The sequence below is a fragment of a genome, unplaced genomic scaffold, assembly GCF_019419815.1.
Source record: "Pyrus x bretschneideri cultivar Hongxiangsu unplaced genomic scaffold, Pyrus_bretschneideri_v1 Contig45, whole genome shotgun sequence".
In the NCBI taxonomy this organism is placed as follows: Eukaryota; Viridiplantae; Streptophyta; class Magnoliopsida; order Rosales; family Rosaceae; genus Pyrus; species Pyrus x bretschneideri.
In genome coordinates, this window is record NW_025999779.1 from 497,221 (window position 1) to 520,340 (window position 23,120).

The following is a 23,120-nucleotide window of genomic DNA, read 5'->3' on the forward strand; positions in this document are numbered from 1 at the left end:
TCTTTTATGCAGAACATTAGTTTTTTTCTGCATAATTCTGTATTCTGATCGCTCTAACTTATCTCGTCGATGATACACGTGTACATTTATCCGAGAACAGAACATTGAAAAAATTCTAGCTAGATGTGATTAGCCATTATGTTATGGAATTAATTCTTTTATTTTTCTAATAGATTTTTATTCTCCAATTCAGTGATTTGTTCCTCAACTTAGTGAAGGAAAGCACAAAAGTTGATATATCATTAGTTTTCCCTAATGCCCTTTGTAGTAAGAGCTTTCCTTAAGTAGAGGTCACACTACAAAGGAGGAATCCACTTTATTCTCTTGTTGTTTCCTTTTTTTTAACTTTTGACAAAGCGATATTTTAAACTACTCCATTCACAAGAGTGGAATTCGAGCTTAGTGTAACGAGGCATTCACACTTCCCTAGCCAACCTACTTAACCTCTTGTTGTATCCTTTTATTTACCCCATCTTTGTTTCCCATAAGCTTTTCATTGCTTCTCCTTTGTTCATGCAAATATGGTCACCAAGGCAAACATAATGCCAGGCTTCCTCTGCTGCTGTTTCTTCATCATCCTTTTTGTCGATCTTCGCTGCTCCTCCCAAAATACCTGCCCCGGGTGTGGCAGCATGAAGGTTCCGTACCCCCTAAGCACAAACCCCGACTGCGGTGACCCCAACTACTCTCTCCATTGCGACCCTTCCTCTAAGAAACTCTACTTTGATGCCCTCAATGGAAGTTACTATCTTGTGCTTCAAATCATGGCTCCATATCAGCGTATGGTGGTACAACCATCACCATGGCTGCCCGGCAAATGTGTTACTCGAGACTTGGTGGTGAGTGAGGGCCTCTGGTTGAATCAGTCACTTCCTTTCAACATCACTTCATCAAATACCATCTTCCTCTACAACTGCTCTCCGCGGCTCTTGGTATCTCCTCTCAATTGCACTCCATCTAGCCTCTGTCACCGGTACTTGGAAAGCTCAGGACACATTGACACAAACCGAGCGCTACAGTGCAAAAACAGGCTTAATCTTTGCTGCACATTTGTTGCCGGTGGTATGCCTTCAGCATACAAGATTCGGCTTCACAACTCAGGCTGCAAAGCCTTCAGAAGCATCATTCATTTGGATATAAACAAGCCTCCGAGCCAATGGGGCGAGGGGTTGGAAATTCAATGGGCACCTCCACTTGAACCAATTTGTAGAACACAACTTGATTGCTCTTCAGCTTCCAAATGTTTGCCTACTGGTTCGAGTGGCGTCTCACGCTGCCTTTGCAATAGAGACTACTATTGGGATCATCTTCTTGGCACTTGCTCAAGGAACAAGAGGAACATGAAAGCCGGTCTGAGCCTAAAGGTCTCGATTGGGGTAATCTCATTTTTCGTTGTAGCCGCAGTTGTAGCAATAGTCACGGTGAAAAGATCCTGCAAATTCTCGAAGCAGGAGAAACTTACCAGGGCAAGAGAGGACATTTTGAAGAGCAACAATGATGGGAAATCGGCTCGAATATTTAGCTTGAAAGAAGTGAAGAAAGCCACCAATGGTTTCTCCAAAGACAAACTTTTGGGGAGTGGTGGTTTTGGAGAAGTGTACAAAGGAGAGCTCGAAGATAGGACTCTCATCGCCGTCAAGTCTGCGAAAGTTGGCAACATCAAGAGCACAGAACATGTACTAAATGAAGTTGGGATACTTTCCCAAGTCAATCACAAGAACCTGGTCAGACTCTTGGGCTATTGTGTGGAAGCTGAGCAGCCATTGATGATCTATGAGTACATCTCCAATGGCACTCTCAGTGACCATTTACACGGTAAGTTTTCGACATTTCTTGACTGGAAAACTAGGCTCAGAATTGCCGTGCAAACTGCTGAAGCATTGACTTATTTACACTCCGCGGCGCACACTCCCATCTACCATAGAGATGTCAAGTCAACCAACATACTTCTGGACAGCGATTTCAACGCCAAAGTTTCAGATTTCGGGCTGTCCAGGTTGGCTTGTCCGGGGTTGAGTCATGTCTCGACATGTGCTCAGGGAACATTAGGATACTTAGACCCCGAATATTATCGGAACTACCAGTTAACTGACAAGAGTGATGTTTATAGCTATGGAGTCGTCCTGCTTGAGCTTTTGACATCACAAAAGGCCATTGATTTCTCGCGGGATCAGGACGACGTGAACTTAGCCATTTATGCGAGAGTAAGAGCCAACAATGGTGCAGCTATGGAGGTTGTGGATCACCGGCTGCTCAGCGACGAGCCTTCGGGGAATACAGTAGCGAGTGTAAAGCTTTTCTTCGAGCTTGGACTTGCATGTCTGAGGGAAAAGAAGGGAGAGAGACCAGCCATGAAGGATGTTGTTCAAGAACTCCACTGCATAATTCAAGTTTTAGATGAACAAGTGGTTCATAATTAATGACATTATTAGTTATCATCATGAAATTTTATCAATGTCCTATGTAACTATAGTACTAGTGGAGTTTGAAAATGTTCTGTCATATCTTGTTATGTTGTCAGATTGTAATCTAAACTATTCGTGGTCATATGAATACATATATCTTAACGTGTTTTAGTGTCAAAATGTCATACAACTTTTCTTTACACAATCGATACTGAAGGAGAGAGAAATCGAACAAAGGTCTTCTCAAACACATGAACGGAAGCTCTTAACCAACTTAAATCGCTAGCCCCTTACAAGTATCATACAACTTAACATACATGTAACAAGATAGCATATACATTGTGTCAACAGAGGATAATATGTGTGGAGTATTTCTTTGAATATTCATGTAAAAGAAAGGAGTGGAGATGAAAGGCAAAGAATCATTGTTTTTGCAGCCCGGCCCACAGAAGCCAAAAGTAGTGATTCCATTCCAAAGAAGGAAGAAGGAAGGATGGGCTTTGAATGGAGGGAAGAGACAAGGGCCCTTGGGATCAGATGCTTTCTCTGGATTTTGATTGGTTGCCATGGACACAGAAAGCAAGCAAGCTTTTTCAAAACGACAAAAGCATTTTGCTTACAAAGTTCGAATGTAAACGTTATAATTATAATAGACGAATGGTTCATAAGATTATCATAATTTTTCATCTTAGTTTTTAGATTTAAAATAGATGGGAGTGGTGTGTGAGATTGTCCATCGTCAATCACTTTAGTCATTTTATGAAAAATCTAGAGAATTTTAACGAAAAATCCGCGTTACTGTTCACTTTAACGAAAAATCACATTTTTACACTAAAAAGTCAAACCTAGTACTATTCACTTTACTCTTTATTTTGTCCTTATCTTTAAAACTCAAAGTTTTCAAATTATTTTCATTAGTTTTCCTAAAAATCTATGTTAAATTGAAGAAACCACCAATTAAAGTAGAGGAGTTGATTTAACAAAACTACCCTGTATTTAGCAGAGATTTTTAACAAAATGACCAAAAGACAATCTCAATGACCACTTCTATTGATTTTAAATTGCAAAGATTAAATTGAGAAGTTATATCAATCTCAATGATCATTTTGATTAAAAAGCAATAGAATACTCATGTTTACTTTGTTTGAGATTGTAGTGAGTTTTAGCCCGATTTTAATTTGTGAGTAATTAAAGTTGTGGAGTTGTGGTTAAAGCAGATCATTATTAAAATGCAGGTTGTTAAGTGCTCTTGCATATTCTAAGTCCACCAAACTTAAGTGGAATATTCACTTGAAAAAAGATTAATTTGAGCTTGAAAAATAGGGACAGATTGTATGAGAGGCTAAATAAATTAAATGAAAATAACAGATAAGATTAAATAGTAGTGTGTGAAAGGCTAAAAAAATTATTTGTTTATTATTTTCCTTATTTGAACTTAAAATATCTTGCACCAAAGTAATTAAAGTAGAAACTAAGCATGCTTAAGACGGATTAATAGTGTTGGCAGATTAATAGTGTTGGCAAGGCAATATTAAAATGAAACGTTATACTCATGGATGCGATAATAATGTTACCCAAAAATAATGTGATTTCCAACGAGATTTAACTATTCAAAAGGGGTCAAGAGTGGGCATGTTTATAAAGATAAAAAGCCACTTTTTAATTGGGATTAGTCAAAAGCACAACCTCATTACATTCGCTTTTATTATAATGCTAAGTAGACTAAATTTACAAATTAAATAAAGGGAATTGTTATTGGTATTCCAAAAATCTCATTTTACACTCCAAACTTTCTATATGTGGAAAGAAAAATACACATGTGAGAAGTGTAGAATGAGATTTTTGGAGTGACAATAACACTTCCCTAAATAAAGTGTCATCAATAAAAAAGGGTAAATTACATTTTACCCCCTCAGGTTTGGAATCAATTTCAATTCCTTACAACATCTTTAAAACATTTCAATTTCATATATTTACTTATCATTTTATTTCAATTTCATACATCCATTAGAAAATTCGTTAAGTAAATCGTTAAGTGATGACGTTGCAAATATGGGATCCACATTTATGCTGATGTGTTAGGGTTTGAGGACTGATCTCCTAGAGAGAGAGAAGCAATCATAAATGGTGAGTGAGGAGAGGACTAAGAATGGGATTTTTGGGAAGGGAGTTGGCAGCCACGTGGCACAAATGTAGCAGCCACATTAACTCTTAACAGATCAATGGATGGAAAATGTAACGGATGTATTATATTGAAATAAAATAGTACTTGAGGTATGAAAATGAAATGTTTTGAAGATATTGTATGAGGTTGCAATAGACCTCAAACCTGAGGTGGCAAAGTGTAATTTACCCAAAAATAAGCATGTTAATCAACACTTAAGTAATAATCCAATTATCAACATCCATGTCATTTAGTTTATAAAATTTGGTCTACAAATTTAGTCTGCCTAGCATTATAATATGGTTGACTACATTTTATACCTTTTAAGTTTTTGGTGATTTTCAAAATGTACCATAAGGTTTCAACTTTCCAATATTGCATTGAAATTGTAACAATTTACACCTTTTGTCTCTTTGAGCTTCTAAATCATCTATTAAATTGATAAGTTTTTTCGTTAATGTGGGGCAAATGTGGTTTACATGATAACCCATATAAGAGCATTAAGCTAACCGGCCATAAGTTTCAACGAATTATCATACAATCAATCATACTAAAGATACAAATTGATACAATTTCAATACTTGAGATGTAATATGAGAAAGTTAAAACTTCGTATCCTATTTTAAAAATAATTTAAAATTTAAAAGGTGTAAATGGTACTTTAACCCTATGTAATATGAAACACTATTGTTCTCATTTATTCATTATTATAGTTCTGCGGACGACATTGAACTAAAATCAATTGTTTTTGTTTTGTTTTGGCAAGTAAATATAAAAATCAATACAAAAAGCACTAACCCGAAGTAGCAGCGCATAATGGACCATTTGGAATCTCTTTGATGATACACGCCAAATTGTACAGAGCTTCACAAAGTGGAAAATCTCTTTTGGACCACAGGATGCGAATAAGGTGGCTCATCGTCTAACCATATTAAGTTTAACTCTTGATCACCCAGTTTTATGGTACGAAAAACTTTTTGATTTAATTTATGATCTTTTATTGGAGGATAGTATTAGTAGTTAAGTTGTTGCTGCAGGACAATCTTGCTCTCTTCAATCAGGGTTAAAATCTCTGACAAAATTTTTATCGCGGCTCATTGTTAGCACCCTATTTTCCGTTTGTATGTATTTCTTTATTCCATGAATATCGTACTTGAACTTAAAAATAAAAAAATAAAAAAAAAAACCCCACTTACACGAGTACTATTAACAATTTTAGTTGTGGATTGACAGAGTGAGTGAGATACCACAACAACCCGCAACTTCTACAGAAAGAAACGAAGCGACACGCGTGATGCGATTGCCATTTTATGCTCGCATAACCTTTTTGCAGTGGAAGGATAAATTGGTAATTAAGAACAACCACAAAAACTTGAGTGGAAGGTGAAAAACAAACACTTCCCTAGCACAAAGGATTATGGACTAGTGGGATAATTTCAGTCCTAATCAAACACTAACTGGAGCCTATGAACTAGACTCTCACTACGCTTTCACACGCCTATCAAGGCGTCGGCTTTATTGGTGATCTCTAATCCAACACTAAGCCAAAATTCTCTCCCTCAGTGTTGATTGTATAGAATAGAACATGAGACAGACTTTCATGCATTGCTCTAAAAATTACCGCCTAAGCCTTGACTAGGCACTGGGTAACTGACCACCGTCCCGATTAGTTCCTTGCCGTTTGAAAATTAAGCATGTGCACCTAGGCTCGCTTAAGCTTCCGCCTAGATCACCTATGCGCCCGCCTAAGCACGCACCTAAATCGCGACTCTCACTTAAATAGAAAATCGATAGCTCTCATTTAACATTTTATTTCTTCAATAAAATGTAAGAGGCTTGTTAAATACTTGGACAAACATTCATTTCCCTATGTTTTCAATATATACTAATACTTTATAATCTATTTGTTATTCTATTTTGCAATTTATGTATCCCAGTATAATTGTGTGTGTGTGTGTGTTTTTTTTTTTTTTTGAAAAAACAATATTATCTATGTTAAGAGGGAAGGAGTGAGCTTAATCTCACAATGAACTAATAATAATATGGTTCAAATTTCCATTTGGCTAGAATTGAACTTAAGATCTCTCACTTACAAGTGAAAATGAATATCACTAAACATTAGTACTAAGTGGTAATTGTGTGTCTTTGTAAGTATAAATAGACAATTATTATACAATATATAATAAATTACATAAATTTGCCTAAGCCACACCTAGCCACCTAGGCATTAAGCCTCTACCCACTGCCCGACTACCGTCCTCCAGAACCTTGCTTCCATGCCGTTGTAAAATGCATTACAGCATGACTTATTCTTGTCGTGCGTAGTACTTCTGAATTTGGTTTGTTCTTTTAACCGAGTTCTCAAACTTCAGTTAAACGAGCCGTTGCCCGCATATTGGACATGCACATATGGCAGTATCGAGACTACAAGCCACTTAAACTCAAAATTTTGTATTACATAGGAAGAAAATTAATCAGGATTAGCTTGTATTACATATATGTCAGCTTCAGAAGGAAAAGTAGCAACACTACCAGCATATCACCTACGATAGCGGTGTCGTTTGAAGTTGAAGTACACGTGCAAAATTCCGCGTTCAAACGTTCATTTGAACCCCTTTTTGTTCCAGTATTCCCATTCTTTGTTTACTATCCAGAACGCCTGCAATGCAATTAGATGAATGATAAGTAATTTCATCCTCAACAGGATCATAACCGACAAAGTTCAATTACCAGATCAAGAAAACTTACAATGTCCTCGTAGGGTGGCCCTGCTTGGAACCTTATAATGCATGTCTCACTGCTGTCGCCATCCTTCTCTATCGTATAATGTGGGGCCTTCGTCTTGTCAACAAGGTCCGGATCAAAGATGTTGAACTTGTATCCTTGCACAATCTTCGGAGGAGGGTTATCATGATCATAGTGAGTCTGATTGTACTTGTTCCATTCGTATGCGGTGTGAACACGGTTAAAATATATCGGCTTTCTAGGTCGGTACTTGTCATGCCACCGTACCTGCATCCACATTTATTTCATCAAATTCTGCAGAAAGACGCGGTAGATATGCCCAACTACAGTTTCATTTTTCCTTGAGTATAACTGAGGGGAAAAAATAAAGTGCAAATGAAGATAATGGACAAGATAAAGTACCTGCGAGTCGAGGTTCACTTCAGAACCCATGCCAAAAACTGCATCTCCATCAACCATGTCTCCCATGAATTTCATGACCTTCTCAAAATTATCTTCTGGTGGAGCTGGCTTTGATGTCGTAGCTTCTTGAATCCGCCTCTGTTGTTCTTCTAACACAGCCACACGCTTACTTTCCTGTTAACACAGCACAAGACTAGTGCGGTTACACCAATGCACTTGTGCAAAGAAACCTTGCCAGTATTAGAACCTGAATATTACTAGTATAGCCTTGTCCTCTTCAGGCTCGATTACTTCCTCATTTTCATCTCCATGCAACAGCTCTGGTGAAAATGACCCGGCCTCTTCCTCAGCCACATGAATCTCCCCTCCATGGGTTCTGGAGAAAATGTTTGAGCATCTATATACAAAAATGTATTAGCAAACGTTTTGGTAATAAAATCCTAAACCTACAGGTCAAAAGTGTGCATACCTTGGACATCAGGCTCACTCTTCTCCTCTTCGGGTTGTGAATCATGAACCCTATCCAAGTTCTTTTCAGCATCCTCCCGTTTCACAAGCCGTTGCAAATGCTTGTGCAACATTTTAGCATGAATTTCTTTCAAACAAGCCTGTATTGGAAGGAGTTAAATAATGAGTCCAAACACTGTAGCTGAGATAAAATGCAAAGACATTAAAGAATGTACGGATAAAGTACCTTGGCCTTGAATATATGGAGGCATGTGAGAACAGCCTCCCAATACTCAACAACCTTGGCTGTTCCAGAATGCATTTCTGACTCGATTTTGGACTGTAATTCCTCTAATTCGCTGAAAGTCTTTCCTTCCAAGAGGTTCTTGGCATCTGCTTCAATGCTAGTATGCAAGCCTCTTTGTTTTGCAAGCAACTCAGAAGGAGGTTCCTATCCACGAACCTTAGCTCGATCTATTGCATCTTTTTTCCGACCTTCAGCAAGCTCCCAATCACAAACCACTAAAAGTGCCTGTCATATTGTATAGTAGGAATTTAGGATACAGTCCCAAAACAAATCTAGCTTGTAACATATAATTATTTAGGTAATATCTAGATTTAATTACTAAATTTTTTGGCAATTAAATGAAGTCCAAGTAATAACTATTGTTTGCAGCTGGCAAAGTTGCAACCCCGCACTCCTTTGATTTTCTGATTAGCTCGTTGAGTAAGCTAACTCACTCTAGGCAACTCAATGGACAAAATAAATTTTGAATATAAAGAAAATAACCAAATAAAGGAGCATCATTACTGCTATATTTATTTTGTTCTTTTTTTTTTTTTTTAACTGAAACGATGATGTATTAAACATCAAGATAATGTACACAGGTTAGCACAAATTATTCAAACCCAGACGTGAATGTCAAGAATTATGGTTGTGTCTTTATAAAAGACAAGCGCCCTGATTACCATCATGGGCATCAAATACAAAAAAGATCTCCTTACTAGATACAAAACTGCCAAAAGAGAAATACAACAGACTAGGTAGTGTACATTATCGGTGTGGGCCTTGTTAAAAAGCCTTCCCAAAAAAAACCACATGAGACAAAACTTCGGGATATGGAAAAAAGAGCGCTGCACATGCCAGCAATATAAAACCACTTGGAAATTATCTACCAATAATGTCTTTATAAGACGACCACATCGATAATACAAAAATATTAAAGTAATCAAACCATATCATAAACCAGGAGACAGTAACTAATTAGCATGACTAGATTAATTTGAAGCACTCGTATCTGGGGGTAAAGTATCCATGAGAAACATTGTAAGAGGTAGAAAGTCACTAAAAGGAAAAGAAAGAAAATAATACCTCCCAGTACTTCACATGTGCTTCCGTTGCCCTGTCCAGATCAAGATGCATTTTGATGTCATCTCGAAGCTCTTCCATTTCCTTTACAGTCAATCCCTGCATTGTCCATGTAATGTGAATTATGATTGCTAAAACAGTTCAATCTATGTCATGATTATGTTTAGGGGTGTGCTATCCACACAACCCTTTTTACTTCTCACACACCACTTGTTGATTTCTATCCTTTGATCTTCTTCAATTCATCCAATATGACGGCCGAAAATTATAAGAGTGCGTGAGAAGTAAAAAGGGGTGTGTGGATATCACACCCCTTATGTTTATTAATGCTTCAATATCAAATTATGACATTGAAACAGAAGACACGCTGAACATTAAATAGAGAGAAAAACATTTGACTTGAAATGGAAATGCTAATGCTTATTTCATGTATTCAACTTTATAACATCCGTTTCGAGATGGAGAACTGAAAGTAATAATTTCCTAAATAGTGAAAAAATAAAATAAAAATTGATGGTTCAGGCTGCTATTGCAAGAATTAAGACTCTTGCTACTTGAGAGCTCTAATTAAGAACCAACTCGATCAACAAGAACAGAAGCCCTTCCAGATAACCCACCCACCCCCCACACAAGCGCACACACATCTAAAAGCCCTGGAAGGAAACATTCATTAACTCTCTATCTCCACTCATTGCAAAGAACAGGTGCCTAACAATTTCCGTACAAAATATAAATGAAAAGCAAATTAATTGCCATGAAGAATAAATAAATTTTGTGAAAGCATGCACAAGTCTCTCAGAAATATTTACCATGAACACTATATATGGCTTGTCTATCTCAATCTCAAAGTCATCTGAGCCACTGAGATGTTTAGACAGTACATTAATTGGCTTAATACGCCCTTCTCGCAATCTGATCTCTAACCTGACTTTGCTTTGATCGAAGTGGAACTGTACGCAGAACATGTAGATTATCAAAGTGGCAGGTAAAAGAAAATGTGTTGAGATTCACACATTCACATTCACATAAGCTACAGCATTGGAAAAGAAAAATGCAGATTCAACGCAAAAATTGGCAAGAATAGGAATCTATTGATTGAATTCGGCACCACACCTCTTCTTCTTTTTTCTCCCAGTCTTGGAACTCAGCCCGAGCACATTCTCTGACTAGCAGTGCCTGTAGAAAGAAATCAACTTTACTTAAACGAAAAGCTATGCTAGACCAATTAGGAAAACAAGAAACCATAGAAGTATCATTTCCAATGGGAAAATGCATTTAGAGTTCCACTCCCAAGGGTTGTGTTTGGAAGTGCTTTTACAATAACTGAAAGCACCTTTGATGAAAGTGCTTTTGGAACCAACCCTTAGTAAAAATGCAAGTGAATCCAGAAAAGCACTTGAAGTGCTTCCTGCAAGAAGCACACTAGTGCTTCTTCCAAAATGCACTTCAAGTGCTTTTGGAACCCAGAAACACTTTCACCAAAAGCACTTTAATCTTGAAAGCACTTCCAAACATGCCCAAGATCTTCAATGAAAAAACATAATCCATACCAGGCAATAAACTTACCATTTCTTCCTCATGTTGTGCTTTCTCAAGTGCCCTTTCTTCCCTTCTTTGACCTTTTCAATCTCTGCCTGAAGAATGAATTTGTAATAAATACATGCAACTGAACAATGGTTAATTACTGAAGCCAAAAATCCCATGCTTTATCATAGAATTCATTTATTTTGCAACCTCAGGCAGCAAGGTGGCATCTGAAAAGGAAATGGTCTTGTGATATATTAAATAGTTGTAACAAAGCCTAAGTGATATGTTCAAAAATTATAGTAAAGCCAAAGTCTTCATTAAAATTATACGCTATCATGTTACTATTTTATCTTCCTATTTAGCTAACTTCTGCAGCACGTCCTCTATGAAAACACTTCTTTAGCACATGGGTTACTGGATAATGGGATGGTTTCTACACTCTTGTTGTCCCTCATGCTAGCTAAGCACGTGCTCCATTAAAAAGTAATTTTGCAGGCGGGTAAATATGTGTGTGTGTGTGTGTGTGTGTGTGTGTGTGTGTAATACCAACCCACTCTAACAGTCAGGTAAAAATTAATACAGGATAAGTATAACATGAATAAAAGCAGAAAGTCGGTAAGGTAGTAAACTTGATTAGTGCCTCATGATATAAGACAACTTGCCACACGTCCAAATCTCCTTTCCATATTAATGAGCCATTCACATAAGTGCAGTACACAATTACCTAAGAGAAAGAGCAACCTTGAGAAAAGGAAAGAGCCTTAGCCTCGCAGGGCTTAGTTCCCTTTGTATTCGTAGCAATTTCAAATGCCTCTCTTGCCTCATAATTATCCTAAATGGTTTATTGAGATACCAAATTGATTATGCACTAGTAAATTCCTTTTCTATCTACATCCAATCCCTGGTGAGTGGTGGTGGGCACCTGGAACTGAAAATCGAAAGCGAAATACGGACCAAATTGGACCACACCGAACAGTTTGATTTTTGCAGTTATGAAACAGTTTGGGGTTGAAACTGAACTGCAGGCTAAAAAAAAAAAAGTTTGGTTTCGGTTCTTATTTCTTAACATCTAGAGCCGAACCAAAACCAAACCGCACCTCATAATATAAAAAAATATATTTAATTTAATAGCCAATTAAGTGTTGGAGTGTAAGTGGTTATTTGTGAACTTGTCTTGCACTCAAAGATACTAAATTTCCTTGTAATCTTATATTTCTTAGGTACCAAGTAGCATAATATATTAGAGTAGGCTTTTTAAAGTTTATAACAACTAATGTACCTTATATTGTTTATGTTTTTGTACTGTGTAGAGTTGGCCAATTTGAATTTAAGCATCGCCACTCTTACACTTTATTCACAACTAAACAACAAGCTCCAAGGCAACAAGCTTCTAGTTCTCAAGCTTCTAGTTCACAAGGTTCAATCAATGGATTATCCATCGGTTTCACTTTCACAAGGTCCAAGGAATCCCCAAGTATAGCATTCTCAAGCTCAAAGGCCTCCTAAACCTTCGAAGAGTAAGTGTCCAAAAGGAAAAGGACCAGGATAAGGTTGAACGATTCAAAGTAGTGACTCGAAACAACAAAATTTTTTTGTTGAATTGCATGATCAATTTATTTTTTGGGGTTGTACTCATGCCATAAGGCATTTTGGCGTTGAACTTTGTTTGAATTTAATTTTAGTATGGTAAACTTCACTTTTTCAATTGGATTTTACTAAAGTAATGTCATAAGGCATTTTGAACTTTGTTTCAAGTTGAATTTTAGTGTGGTGATCATCATGAATTTTTTTTTTTTTTTTTTTCAATTGGGTTGTATTAATGGCATAAAGCATTTAGTCTGCAAATGACTAGGTTTTGAACTTTTGAGTTTCTTTGAATGTTGAATACTTGTACTAATGCCAACCTTTTAACGGGCCTACAAGTGAGGCACAAACCAAAACCAAGACGTGCCCACCCCTACTAGTGACTCAGGACTGTGTTCAGTTATGAAAATGCTAATATAATAGAAAAGAGCTGTCTTTTCTGTATTCTTTCCTGGGTTCCGTTGCTATTGCGGGCTTTTTGACATCAATCAGAGCATATAGATATCCCATCAACACAACATATGTCTCTGAAAGGATCTCAACTAGCCACCAAAGCACGAAATCCATTATCCTTCAGAAAATTGATCCTATTCGAAGGGTGCATAATCGCATGGATAGGCTCATACTAACCCGTCAATTTGTAATACAACTTGGAATTTTCCTTTGGAGGTGTTGGGAAGGAATTGGAATGTAATATATACAGATACAGGAAAAAAAATTCCCAGTCTCTATTAGACTTAGTACAACGCCAGCAAACGTCAGCAGCTAAGCTTGTCATTCCATGTAATCCATCTTATAGTGCTCCAACAACTAATGCTGATTCCAGTAACTTATGAGATAAAATCGAATATTTAGGTCATGAATTTCAATCAAATTCTTCATGGACCTTCCAACAATGGGATAAAATCTTAGGAGATTGAAGATTACGAAAACTTTCTCGAACAGGTAGAATTAGCAACTATAAGAACAAGAGAAAGTCCTTATGGAAGATAGATTTACCAGATTATTTCCACAACCTCATATGAAATTCTATGCTGAGCATAGTCTCTAGCTTATGTCTCTGACATTTTAACTGATTGGAACTTAAAGTCCAAAATACATAAACTTTTATTTAAGACTAATACCGCCATAACCACAAGGAATAGAACACAACAATTAAAAAGTAACAAAAGAGAAGTAATTTTGGGCTAGAATTACGTACCATTCTTTCTCTCTGTCTTTTTCTCTCAGCCTTAACTGTAAACTCATCAAGCGGAACACCGTGTGACACATCACGCTCACTCTTCTTTCGCCAGACAAACCTGAAAACAGCATAGTGCAAACTCAAAAATTATCTTACAAACAATAAGCATCTCCTATTGAAACATACGTATTTGTCAGCCACCACATACAAGATAGATAGTTTAGTCAATGAGATATTCCAATAAGACTACACAGTTATAGCTGTACTAAAATAAATTATTCAAATCGGAAACTTACTAAATGCAGAAATTCAGAAGAAATTCAATGTCATAGAAATTCCAATCAAAACCAAGCCCGCCACACATTCAATGTCATAGAAATTCAGAAGAAAAAAACAAACAAAACAAAACCCTAATGTACAAAATTGCAACCTTCTTCTCTGCCTTCTTAGCCAAGTACTCAGAGATTTGCTCCTCCATAACGCTCTTCGACGACCTCTTCGTCTTGCGGTCACGGTCCTCGCTCTCATCGCTGTCGTACGACCCGTCGTCGGAGTCCTCCCGGCGGCTGCTCTTTCTGCGGGTGCTTCGTTCCTTGCGCTTCCTGGAGCTCCTCGCCGGAGAGGAGTCGCGGATGTCGGAATCATCGGACTCGGTATACGATGCAGAATCGGAGTCGTCGGATCTTCTTCTGTGGCGTCTCTTGGAGGACAACGACGGCGCATCCTTACTGCTGCCACTGCGTCCGTAAGATCCATATTTCGCGGCAAAAATTTTCCAGGGGTTTATTTGGGTTTGTATCGAAACAAATGGATATACAAAATTAAAATTGGACAATATCGGGTCATATTTCAGAGGCCCAAACCCGGCCCATATTTATTATCATATGCCTTTAAAACAAAAAAGCGGGAAAGCTGTGACACAGGGATAGAGAGTGACAAGTTGCCTTTTTATTTCAAAGGTTTTGCCGCTAAAATTTAAATTTTTTTTTTTTTTTATACCTTAAGAATGAGGGTACGGCACGACACGTAGTGGTTTGGTTCCGTCAATAGTGTTAGAGGACAATTCAGAAATAATCAGAATTTGAAATCATAATATTTTATTAATAAAAAATATTTGCTATGCAGAATGAAATTTTACAATAAATACAGAAATTAATATAAGAATATCAATGGTACTAACTTGATTACAGAAGGTAGAGGCTAGCATATAAGCTATGTCCTTTGAACAGTATTTCCGTCCCATTCTTGTGCTTGTGGTTCTACAACGTCTGCTCGATCAGGATTCAACTACCTAATTCTACAACTTGCACTAGATTCTAGAATTCTAGTGAATTTGCTTTGTGTGCTTACTCTCTGGAAAATTCGTACAGAAGAAGAAAAAAAAAAAAAGAAGAGGAAGAAGGGATGATTTCACTTAGATACTGTGATTGCAAATACATAGGTTGTTTCACACCCTTTCAAATACATGTTCAGCGTATTTGAAAGTACACAACTCTTTTCTAAGAGCTATGTCTTTTAATCAAAACATTTTTAATTAAAAACTTTATCCAAAAATTAAGATTAATGAATCAGATTAATTTTAAATTACAAGGGCCTTGATTAATTAATATTAATTGCATTTAAGCTATATTATACAAGCCTAATCCACACAACCACAACGTCCAAACCTTCAATCTATTTCCAAATAACCCATGTTCTACTTAGTAAATTAAAGCACTAAATCTATATAAAGGGCAATGAACCTTTAGTGTTTCCCGATGTGGGACACCAAAGTCTCAAAACCCTACAAATATCTTTAAAATGCACACTAAACCAATATCATAATATGAGTAAGACGTCTTACTTTTTGCCCATGCTTCTCCACTTACTTTGGATATCACCTCAACAATTTTCAAGTTACTCGCTTAAAATGTAATTGACGGGGGAGGTTTCAAACAAAATCACAAAGCAAGATGAAAAGTTTTCAAAGCGCATACTTAACCATCATAATATGGCTTTTTGAATGTCATTATCGAATCCAATTCAAGGGAAGTGATCTCGTGGGTGAATTGATGCATCGATAATGGAAGTTGGGAGACATTTCCTACTCTGTGCAAAATCTAGGGGCTAGGAAACTCCTTCCATGTGTGTGACTAGTCTTGGGTCCCAAGATAGGCAAATGAAGCGACGGATTTCGTGGCGTTGCATGTAAGACTAGAGATGTGTGACTTAGTTTGGGTCAACAGACCCCATCCTCACTCGTTTGAATTCTGAACAAAGATGGGCTTCCATGGCCTTCAACCTAGTGTCGGTTTTTTGTTAGTTGTAAGGATGTGTCGTGGTTTGTTGATCTCACGTCTCTCTCCAGCTCCCTTACTCCTTTTGTTTATGCTTCTACTACTGTTAGCCTAGTTTGACTTTCTCTGTTTTCTTTGACTTCAGCCCTGGTAATGAAATATTTTTAGTTTCCGAGAAAAATAATAAATAGAACCATCGTAACTTCGGGGTTTAAGTTGGAGCCCAACCAATCCATTAGTAACCAGTTTTGTTCTATTGTTTCGTCTCCCTTGACAATCAATGTATCAAACAGAAGTACGTCTGTGAAATTCGAGCTCTATCTTTCGTCAATTGATGAGATTATGCAACAGAAAATTAAAATCAAAACAGAGAATTATGTTTGCCAAAATATTAAAAGCACTTGAATCCAAAACCGCAAAATATTAAGTTCCGAAACTTCATCAATTCTATCATTCCTACAACGATACCAGAGTAATCTATAGCAAAGAAACGCTTAACGTTCTATGAAGGAAGAAAAATACTCGGCTGTGCGAACATAAGACCAGTAAAAGCAAACACTGTGCCAATCTGGTATAAAAAACTCTCTCTCCCGGAGCTTGAGCTATGGAAAAGCCTTTAACCATCGCCTATTTTCAATTGACTGCAACCTCAGCAGAGAGATAACTCGGATGATTGTTATCTTTGTTAGGTACTTTGGTCTTCGATATCCTGAGCACCTGAACTGCTTCTTCCACTTTCGCAATCAAAGAGTCCGGTGACTCCAATAAATTCAGCAGCTCTGAGTTGTCCATTTCAAGTAGCATCCCAGTTATCTTTGAAGCTAGGTCGGGCTGCACGTAAAAGTGTTGAGTAAATGTTAGTCTCAGTCCTCAAGCAGCCATTGCGTTTGGTTGATGGTGTATTCGGAAATTTTAAGAAGTGTTAAAAACAGCATCAAGAAGATTGGAATTTCTGATGGAGCATTAATACTGCTAGAGATGACAACTATAGAAACTTCTAAACGGGTCAATGTGGAGAAAGCGTGACCTTTTGTTTATGGACAAGTGGATAGAGCTGCTCGCCAAGTATCTGTTTCTGCTGCTCGGGAGAAGCGGCAGCAAGCATGCTACTCAGCATCTCCGGTTGAATAACAACTCCAACAGAATTGGAGGCAGCAGACGAGACTCCTCCTTTATTCATTTCTCGTTGACGCCCAGTAGGAACAGACTTAGCCTGCCCTGTCTGCTGCATGAAAGGCTTGCACGGATTAGAACTTCACGAGTAACAGATGGACACATCAGGCATACTTGAAAGCCGGGGAAACAAATATTCATCTCGGTCCTAAAGACTACTAAACTTGTTGGTTTTTTATTCATTATTATTTTCGAAGAAACCAAACAAGAATAAAAGCAGAAATTGTTTTATAGGTTCGTTAAGTGCTGAAAGGTATAAAGTCTGCAGCTATATACAAGGCCGACGCACACACGAGTAACAAAAGCTTGTTAGTCAAAGAAAAAAAACCTGCTGATTGTTTGAATCTTTTGCAGAGTGTGGCAACGGATTGGGCTGTTGTAAATGTGGCATATATGCGCCTCCCTGAGGAATCATATGCCCGTTCATTCTTCCCCTATTTTGCCTATGTTGTCGTGGAGCATTAGGAATCTGCAGATGCGATTTTTAAGTTAGCATAAGCATAATTGCTATGACAACTAGGCATAGGAAAAATGGTACTCACTACAGGACCCAGTGGTGGTTGATAGGCTGGTCCAGATGTAGGTAAAAAGCCATTGGGTCTCCATCCTGGCCACAATCCCAAAGGTTGATACATCAATCCCGCTCGAGGAGGCACTTGTGGAGCAACCCCAGATGGAGCTTGATAGTAGATAGGAGGGTATCCACCAGGGATCACAGTTGGTGAAGGACCTGCAAATCCTGCCATACGCTGTGCATGCTGAAGCTGCAGCTGCGCTTGTCTCTCCTCTTTCCGTTGGGCAATAGCCACATACAATGGCTTCCGATGAAACATATATCCTGTGAAATAACAATGGCAACATGATTAGCAGCGCGAAGAAAACATGAGATACAAAGGCATTAGGTAATCCGAGGTTAAAATACTTACTGTGAAACAAAAACCATAAATTGAAACACAAACTTAAAAGTGTATGCATAAAAATTATAGAGCAGCAGTTATTGCAAGATTAAAGAAGAAGAACTTAGAACATGTGTGTTCGATTGTCATAAAACGTTGTAAAGAAAACCGCCAATTATCAAAACTGAGGAATGTTACCATATAAAGATTCTTAGGTTAAAAGCAACAGATCTGTGCAATCAACTTATTACCATGAAAAGTATTCACAGCTTTATTGCCCTCCTCAGGGGTAGAGAAGCAGATAAAACCAAACCCCTTGCTTATTCCTTTGTCGTCTCGCATAATTTTTGCAGAAGTAATCGTACCACATTGACCAAAGTGTTCTGCCAGCTCTTCTTCACTGACATCGTCATCAATGTTCTTCACATACACATTTGATCCCTACATATAAAACAAAGAAACACAAAGATGAGATGCTACTATAACCCTGTTTGATTCACGGATATGAATTGGTGGGAAATCAATCCCCATGTCATTTCCCAGGAGATGGGAAATGAATGGGATTTAGGGTTTAGGGTCCTAAACCCTAAACCGAATATGCCCACTATTCATTTCCCATGTTTGGTGATGTTGGGAAAGTAAACCAAACATAGGAAAGTAAATTATACCAAACATGGGAAAGTAAATGATTTCCATGCCCTTTTCTTGTAAACCTAATGGAGGCAAGAAATCTTTGGGAGAGAAATGAGAAATCAAAACTACCTTGAATTTTAACATTTGCTCTTTTCGTTTTTCCTCAAACTGCCAACGCAAAAGATGCTCGCGCTCTGCCTTTTTCTGAGCCCTTGCAACATATAGAACCTTGGAGCCTATTCAAAATAAACCGCCGGACCAAATATTAAAGGTCTGTATAAACAAATCCATATTTCCAATCAAATTAATGCCATAAAAAAGATGCGTAACTTACCAAGTTGTGATCCATTCATTCCTTCCATTGCTCGTCTAGCATCATCTGGGTTCTCGAAGTTCACAAAACCAAAACCTCTAGAGTTCCCATGGTCGTCCTTTGCAATCGCGAAGCTAACAATTTTCCCAAACTCAGAGAACTTCTCATCCACAAGCTCTTCCTTGAGAGTTGGATCCAAATTCTTCATATACAAATTTGTATATTTAATATCAGGATTGGGCAAAACGCGATCGCTCTTTCTAACAAATTTCGCAACATACCTGTTACATGAGTTGTAATTATTGTATGGTTAATACCCAGAAGACATCTTTCAACAGAACAGGAAACAATAAATAAAAAAGCTGCACATACAGCTGCTTGTTTTCGACAGTGGTGCCATTTAGCGCCTCAATAGCGGCAATCGCAGATTCCTCAGACTCGAACTGAACAAAGCCATAGCCTTTACTCTTCCCGTCATCAAACATGGCCACTTTGCAAGACAAAGTACGTCCGAACTTCTTAAACATTTCTTCAAGCTCTACACTATTAATTGATTCGCTCAAGTTCTGCAACAGAAAACCAAATACTTTTACCATAAATATTCACGTCAGAGAAAACTACACATAATATGGAAGTATGTTCTCCATGACTTAGGGTTAAAGCAACATGACATACCTTGACAAACACGTTCCCAATTCCACTTCTTCTTGCATCGGGATCACGATGAGACCACATGACCCTTATCACTCTTCCATTAAGAATTGAATGGTTCATCACTTCAAGAGCTCGAATTGCTATTTGAGAAAAACCAAACGTGATAAGAATAAAATTAAGACCACATACTCAAGAACTTAACATTTGTGTATGTGCCCGCGCGCGCAAATTCATGTGTATGCGCTGCGTGAGTGCATGAGAGGAGTTGTCCCTCTTTACAAACCAAACAGATCAGTTAAGAAAGCGCACACAGCCCAATTACTATCAAACAGATCAAAATTACAGAATCGTAATTCATAGTTTTCTATTTCACAGTGCATATGGATTTCCAAATTCCAACAATAAGAACAAAAGAATCTCAACACAAATCATATATTAAAAAGGTAAATAAATAAAAACTCGATTCAAAATTTAAAAAGAAAAAATTAAGAAAAATTTATCCTATGTTTCCATTCAGGAACAAAATCAAATTGCTGCAAACAAAAAACGACCTTCTTCAGGTGTGGTGAAGTTGACGTAGCCGTAGCAGAGAGAACAGTTGGTGGCGGTGGCGGTGTCCCTGCAGAGCCGAACGGACGTGACACCTTTGAAGCCTTTGAAAGCCTCCTCCAGCTGAACTTCGGTCATGTACGGATGGAGGTCTCCGACGTACAGCGACGCTGCAGGAACACCCCCCGCCGTCGGCCCAGCCCCCACCACCGTCTGGGAATTATTAGCAGCCATGATCGCACGCAGAAATTTCAAAAACAACCAAAAAAAACAACGCCCGGCCGGCGTTCTCTTGGGTTCTTTAATGTACAGTAATTGCACCACCAACTCTTAGAGAGAAAGAGAGAGCGAGAGAGTGGTTCTGATGAGTTAGAAAGTAGAGAGGGGAACGGATGGGAATTTTCTCTCTTTTTGGGTATTTTTTTTGGATTTTTTCTGGAGAATTTTGGAGAGGTTAGAGAGAGACTCAAACTCTGTGAAGATTAAGGTTTTTTATTTTTATTTTATATATTTGTATTTGCATGGAGGTTGTTGGGGTCCTTTTCCACAAGGATTCATTCCCACAAGAGGAGTGTGGACGCGCGATTCGGCGCGTGTTGGTACGCGCCGTGAAACGACGTGGCGTTCCTTGAATCGTAAGCCCCGTTTAAGGAAATTCCCAATTTTTAAGGATATTTGTTGGTTTTGTTTGGAGGACATTTGGAATTTACACAATTTTAAGGAATTTTTCGCAATTTAAAGGAAATTTGGTATTTTTGGTAATAAAAGTTTTAAGGAATGTTATCTATTTTCTAAATAATTCATCATTATTATTTTGCCTAAAAAAATTTATTTACGTTGAATTATGTATGAAAAAGTAAGAGTTAGCAATGAACACTACGAGAGCATGCTATGTACTATTGTGATTAAGTATTATTCTTCACACATTCATAATATATAAGAGTGCGTAAATTACACTACTTTGAATGCGGCTTCTCAAATTCAAGAACACTTAAATGATAATTTTTTGTAAAGCGATTAACAGTTTATTATTACTGACATTATCTACACTCTTTCAAAGTGTGCTTAAATTTGCGAGTGTATAAAATCGAGATTAAACAAGAAGTCCTCATAGAACTAAAGCCTTATATTTTTTTTATACAAAAAAATTCAATTTTGAGTTAGATATGAACTAAAACTAATTGAAATTAAAATTAAAATTAAAAAAAAATAAAGAATAAAAGGATTGTGATCTCCCAAGTCCTAATCGGACCAAGCCCAGAAGAAGCATGAAAATAGGTCCCACATGTAGAATGAGAATGCCACGTGTAAACGAGAGAGTGGGGAGCGGGGTAAATAAGTGGGGCCCAAGAGCGTAAGACTACTTCAACTGTTCACACAACCATTTGTTCGTAGGGATTATCGGCATTTTTCACAACCAGGATTTTAACCCAAACATTGCCCTTTTTCACGCTCACAATCCCTTTCCCTCACTGATTTTCTCCTTTAAAAAAAAAAATATATATATATATATATATATAATTTAAAAAAGAAGAAAATTTGTAGTTCGCACATGTAGCTTTTGATATAAGTCACACAATGAGTGACTATAATAATTTGGTTTTGATTTTGTCAATTTTTTTTAACAAACGATACCAACTACACTAAGGGGGCGATAATGGGCTTAGCCTCACAATGAGTTAGCAATAATGTGGTTCAAATTCGCCTTTGGCAAGAATTGAACCTAAAACCTCTCACTTACAAGTAAAGATGAATACTACTAGATCGTAGTACTAAATGACTTGAATTTGTCAATTAAACCTCTTACTTATAAGGGTAAATTACACTTTCACACCTCAGGTTTAGGGTCTATTTCAATTCCTTACAACATTTTCAAAACATTTCACTTTCATACCTTAAGTACTATTTTATTTCAAAATAATACCTCTGTTACATTTTTCATCCAGTGATTCGTTAAGTGCTGACGTGGCTGCCAAATGTATTACACGTGGCAAAAAAAATATTAAATTTTTTTTTTTTTAAAACCTTAATCTTCAAAAAAAAAAAAAATAATCAAAAGCTGCAACCAAAATCCCATCCCCTTCATCATCATCCCCATTCATTGTCCTTCCCTGCAACCTAAATCCAAAACCACTCCCACCCATCCTCCACATCGTCCTCCGCACCTATCCTCTGCGCACCCATCTTCCCATCCCCCCAACCCGCAACCCAGAAGAAGGAAAAAAAAAAAAAAACCACCCCTTTCTTCTCCTTCCCGTCTTCCCCAAACCCACTGTACACCCATCCTCCACGTCGTTCTTCGCACCCACTACTTGCAACCCAGAAAAGAAAAGGAAAAAAAAAAAAAAAACCCATATCCTTTCCCTGCAACCCAGATCCTCCCAATAGGTGTGGATTTAAGGAGTGGGATGTGTAGAAGAGGGTGGTGTTTTGAAGATGTTGTAAGAAATTGAAATAGACCCCAAACCTGAGGTATAAAAGTGTAATTTACCCTACTTATAAAGAAGAAAAATATCACTAAATCGTAGTGCTAAGTGATTGATTGAGCGATAAATAAGATAGGTTAGTTTAAAAAAGAAAGTTTCCATGCTTGTATCATAATTCCAATTCATGATTTATAAGTTGGTAACAGTTAGCAGTAGTAGGAAAATATCTCATGTGTTTATATTTCCCGATGTCTCTCTTTTCACGTAACAAGAAATTCTAATACATCAAATTGTTCTCTCTCCAACTCTCTCCTTGCCTGATAGAGAGGAGGGAGATGCGCCTATTATATGAAAATCACTAAGAAGTTGTCGCA

At 37.5% G+C, this 23,120-nt stretch overlaps 2 protein-coding genes and 1 pseudogene across 2 annotated transcripts; 1 reads left to right on the forward strand and 2 right to left on the reverse strand.

Annotated features, from left to right (window-relative positions):
• Positions 1-345: 345 nt before the first annotated feature.
• On the forward strand, positions 346-2,563 carry LOC103933036 (wall-associated receptor kinase-like 20). Its single transcript, XM_009342689.3, has one exon. It carries the CDS (start codon positions 522-524, stop codon positions 2,418-2,420), a length of 1,899 nt encoding a protein of 632 aa, XP_009340964.2. The 5' UTR covers positions 346-521; the 3' UTR covers positions 2,421-2,563.
• A 3,982-nt stretch (positions 2,564-6,545) lies between these two features.
• On the reverse strand, positions 6,546-14,610 carry LOC103933047 (annotated as a pseudogene).
• A 2,125-nt stretch (positions 14,611-16,735) lies between these two features.
• On the reverse strand, positions 16,736-20,554 carry LOC103933035 (polyadenylate-binding protein 7). Its single transcript, XM_018643944.2, has 10 exons — positions 20,323-20,554; positions 19,793-19,911; positions 19,490-19,683; positions 19,139-19,398; positions 18,934-19,040; positions 18,423-18,612; positions 17,818-18,113; positions 17,604-17,744; positions 17,130-17,327; positions 16,736-16,933 (listed from the first exon to the last, which is right to left on the reverse strand). The coding sequence occupies exons 1-10, from the start codon at positions 20,552-20,554 to the stop codon at positions 16,736-16,738; spliced, it is 1,935 nt and encodes a 644-aa protein (XP_018499460.2).
• Between the last annotated feature and the right edge of the window lie 2,566 nt (positions 20,555-23,120).

What these genes read in the sequence shown, in the direction of transcription:
- LOC103933036 (XM_009342689.3), top strand. Translation starts at nt 522, where the DNA reads ATGGTCACCAAGGCAAACATAATGCCAGGCTTCCTCTGCTGCTGTTTC.
- LOC103933035 (XM_018643944.2), bottom strand. Translation starts at nt 20,554, where the DNA reads ATGGCTGCTAATAATTCCCAGACGGTGGTGGGGGCTGGGCCGACGGCG. An exon ending in CTTCACCACACCTGAAGAAG is followed by an intron (nt 19,912 to 20,322) that starts GTCGTTTTTTGT and finishes TTTCTCAAATAG; the next exon opens with CAATTCGAGCTCTTGAAGTG. An exon ending in AACCACCACTGGGTCCTGTA is followed by an intron (nt 17,745 to 17,817) that starts GTGAGTACCATT and finishes TCGCATCTGCAG; the next exon opens with ATTCCTAATGCTCCACGACA.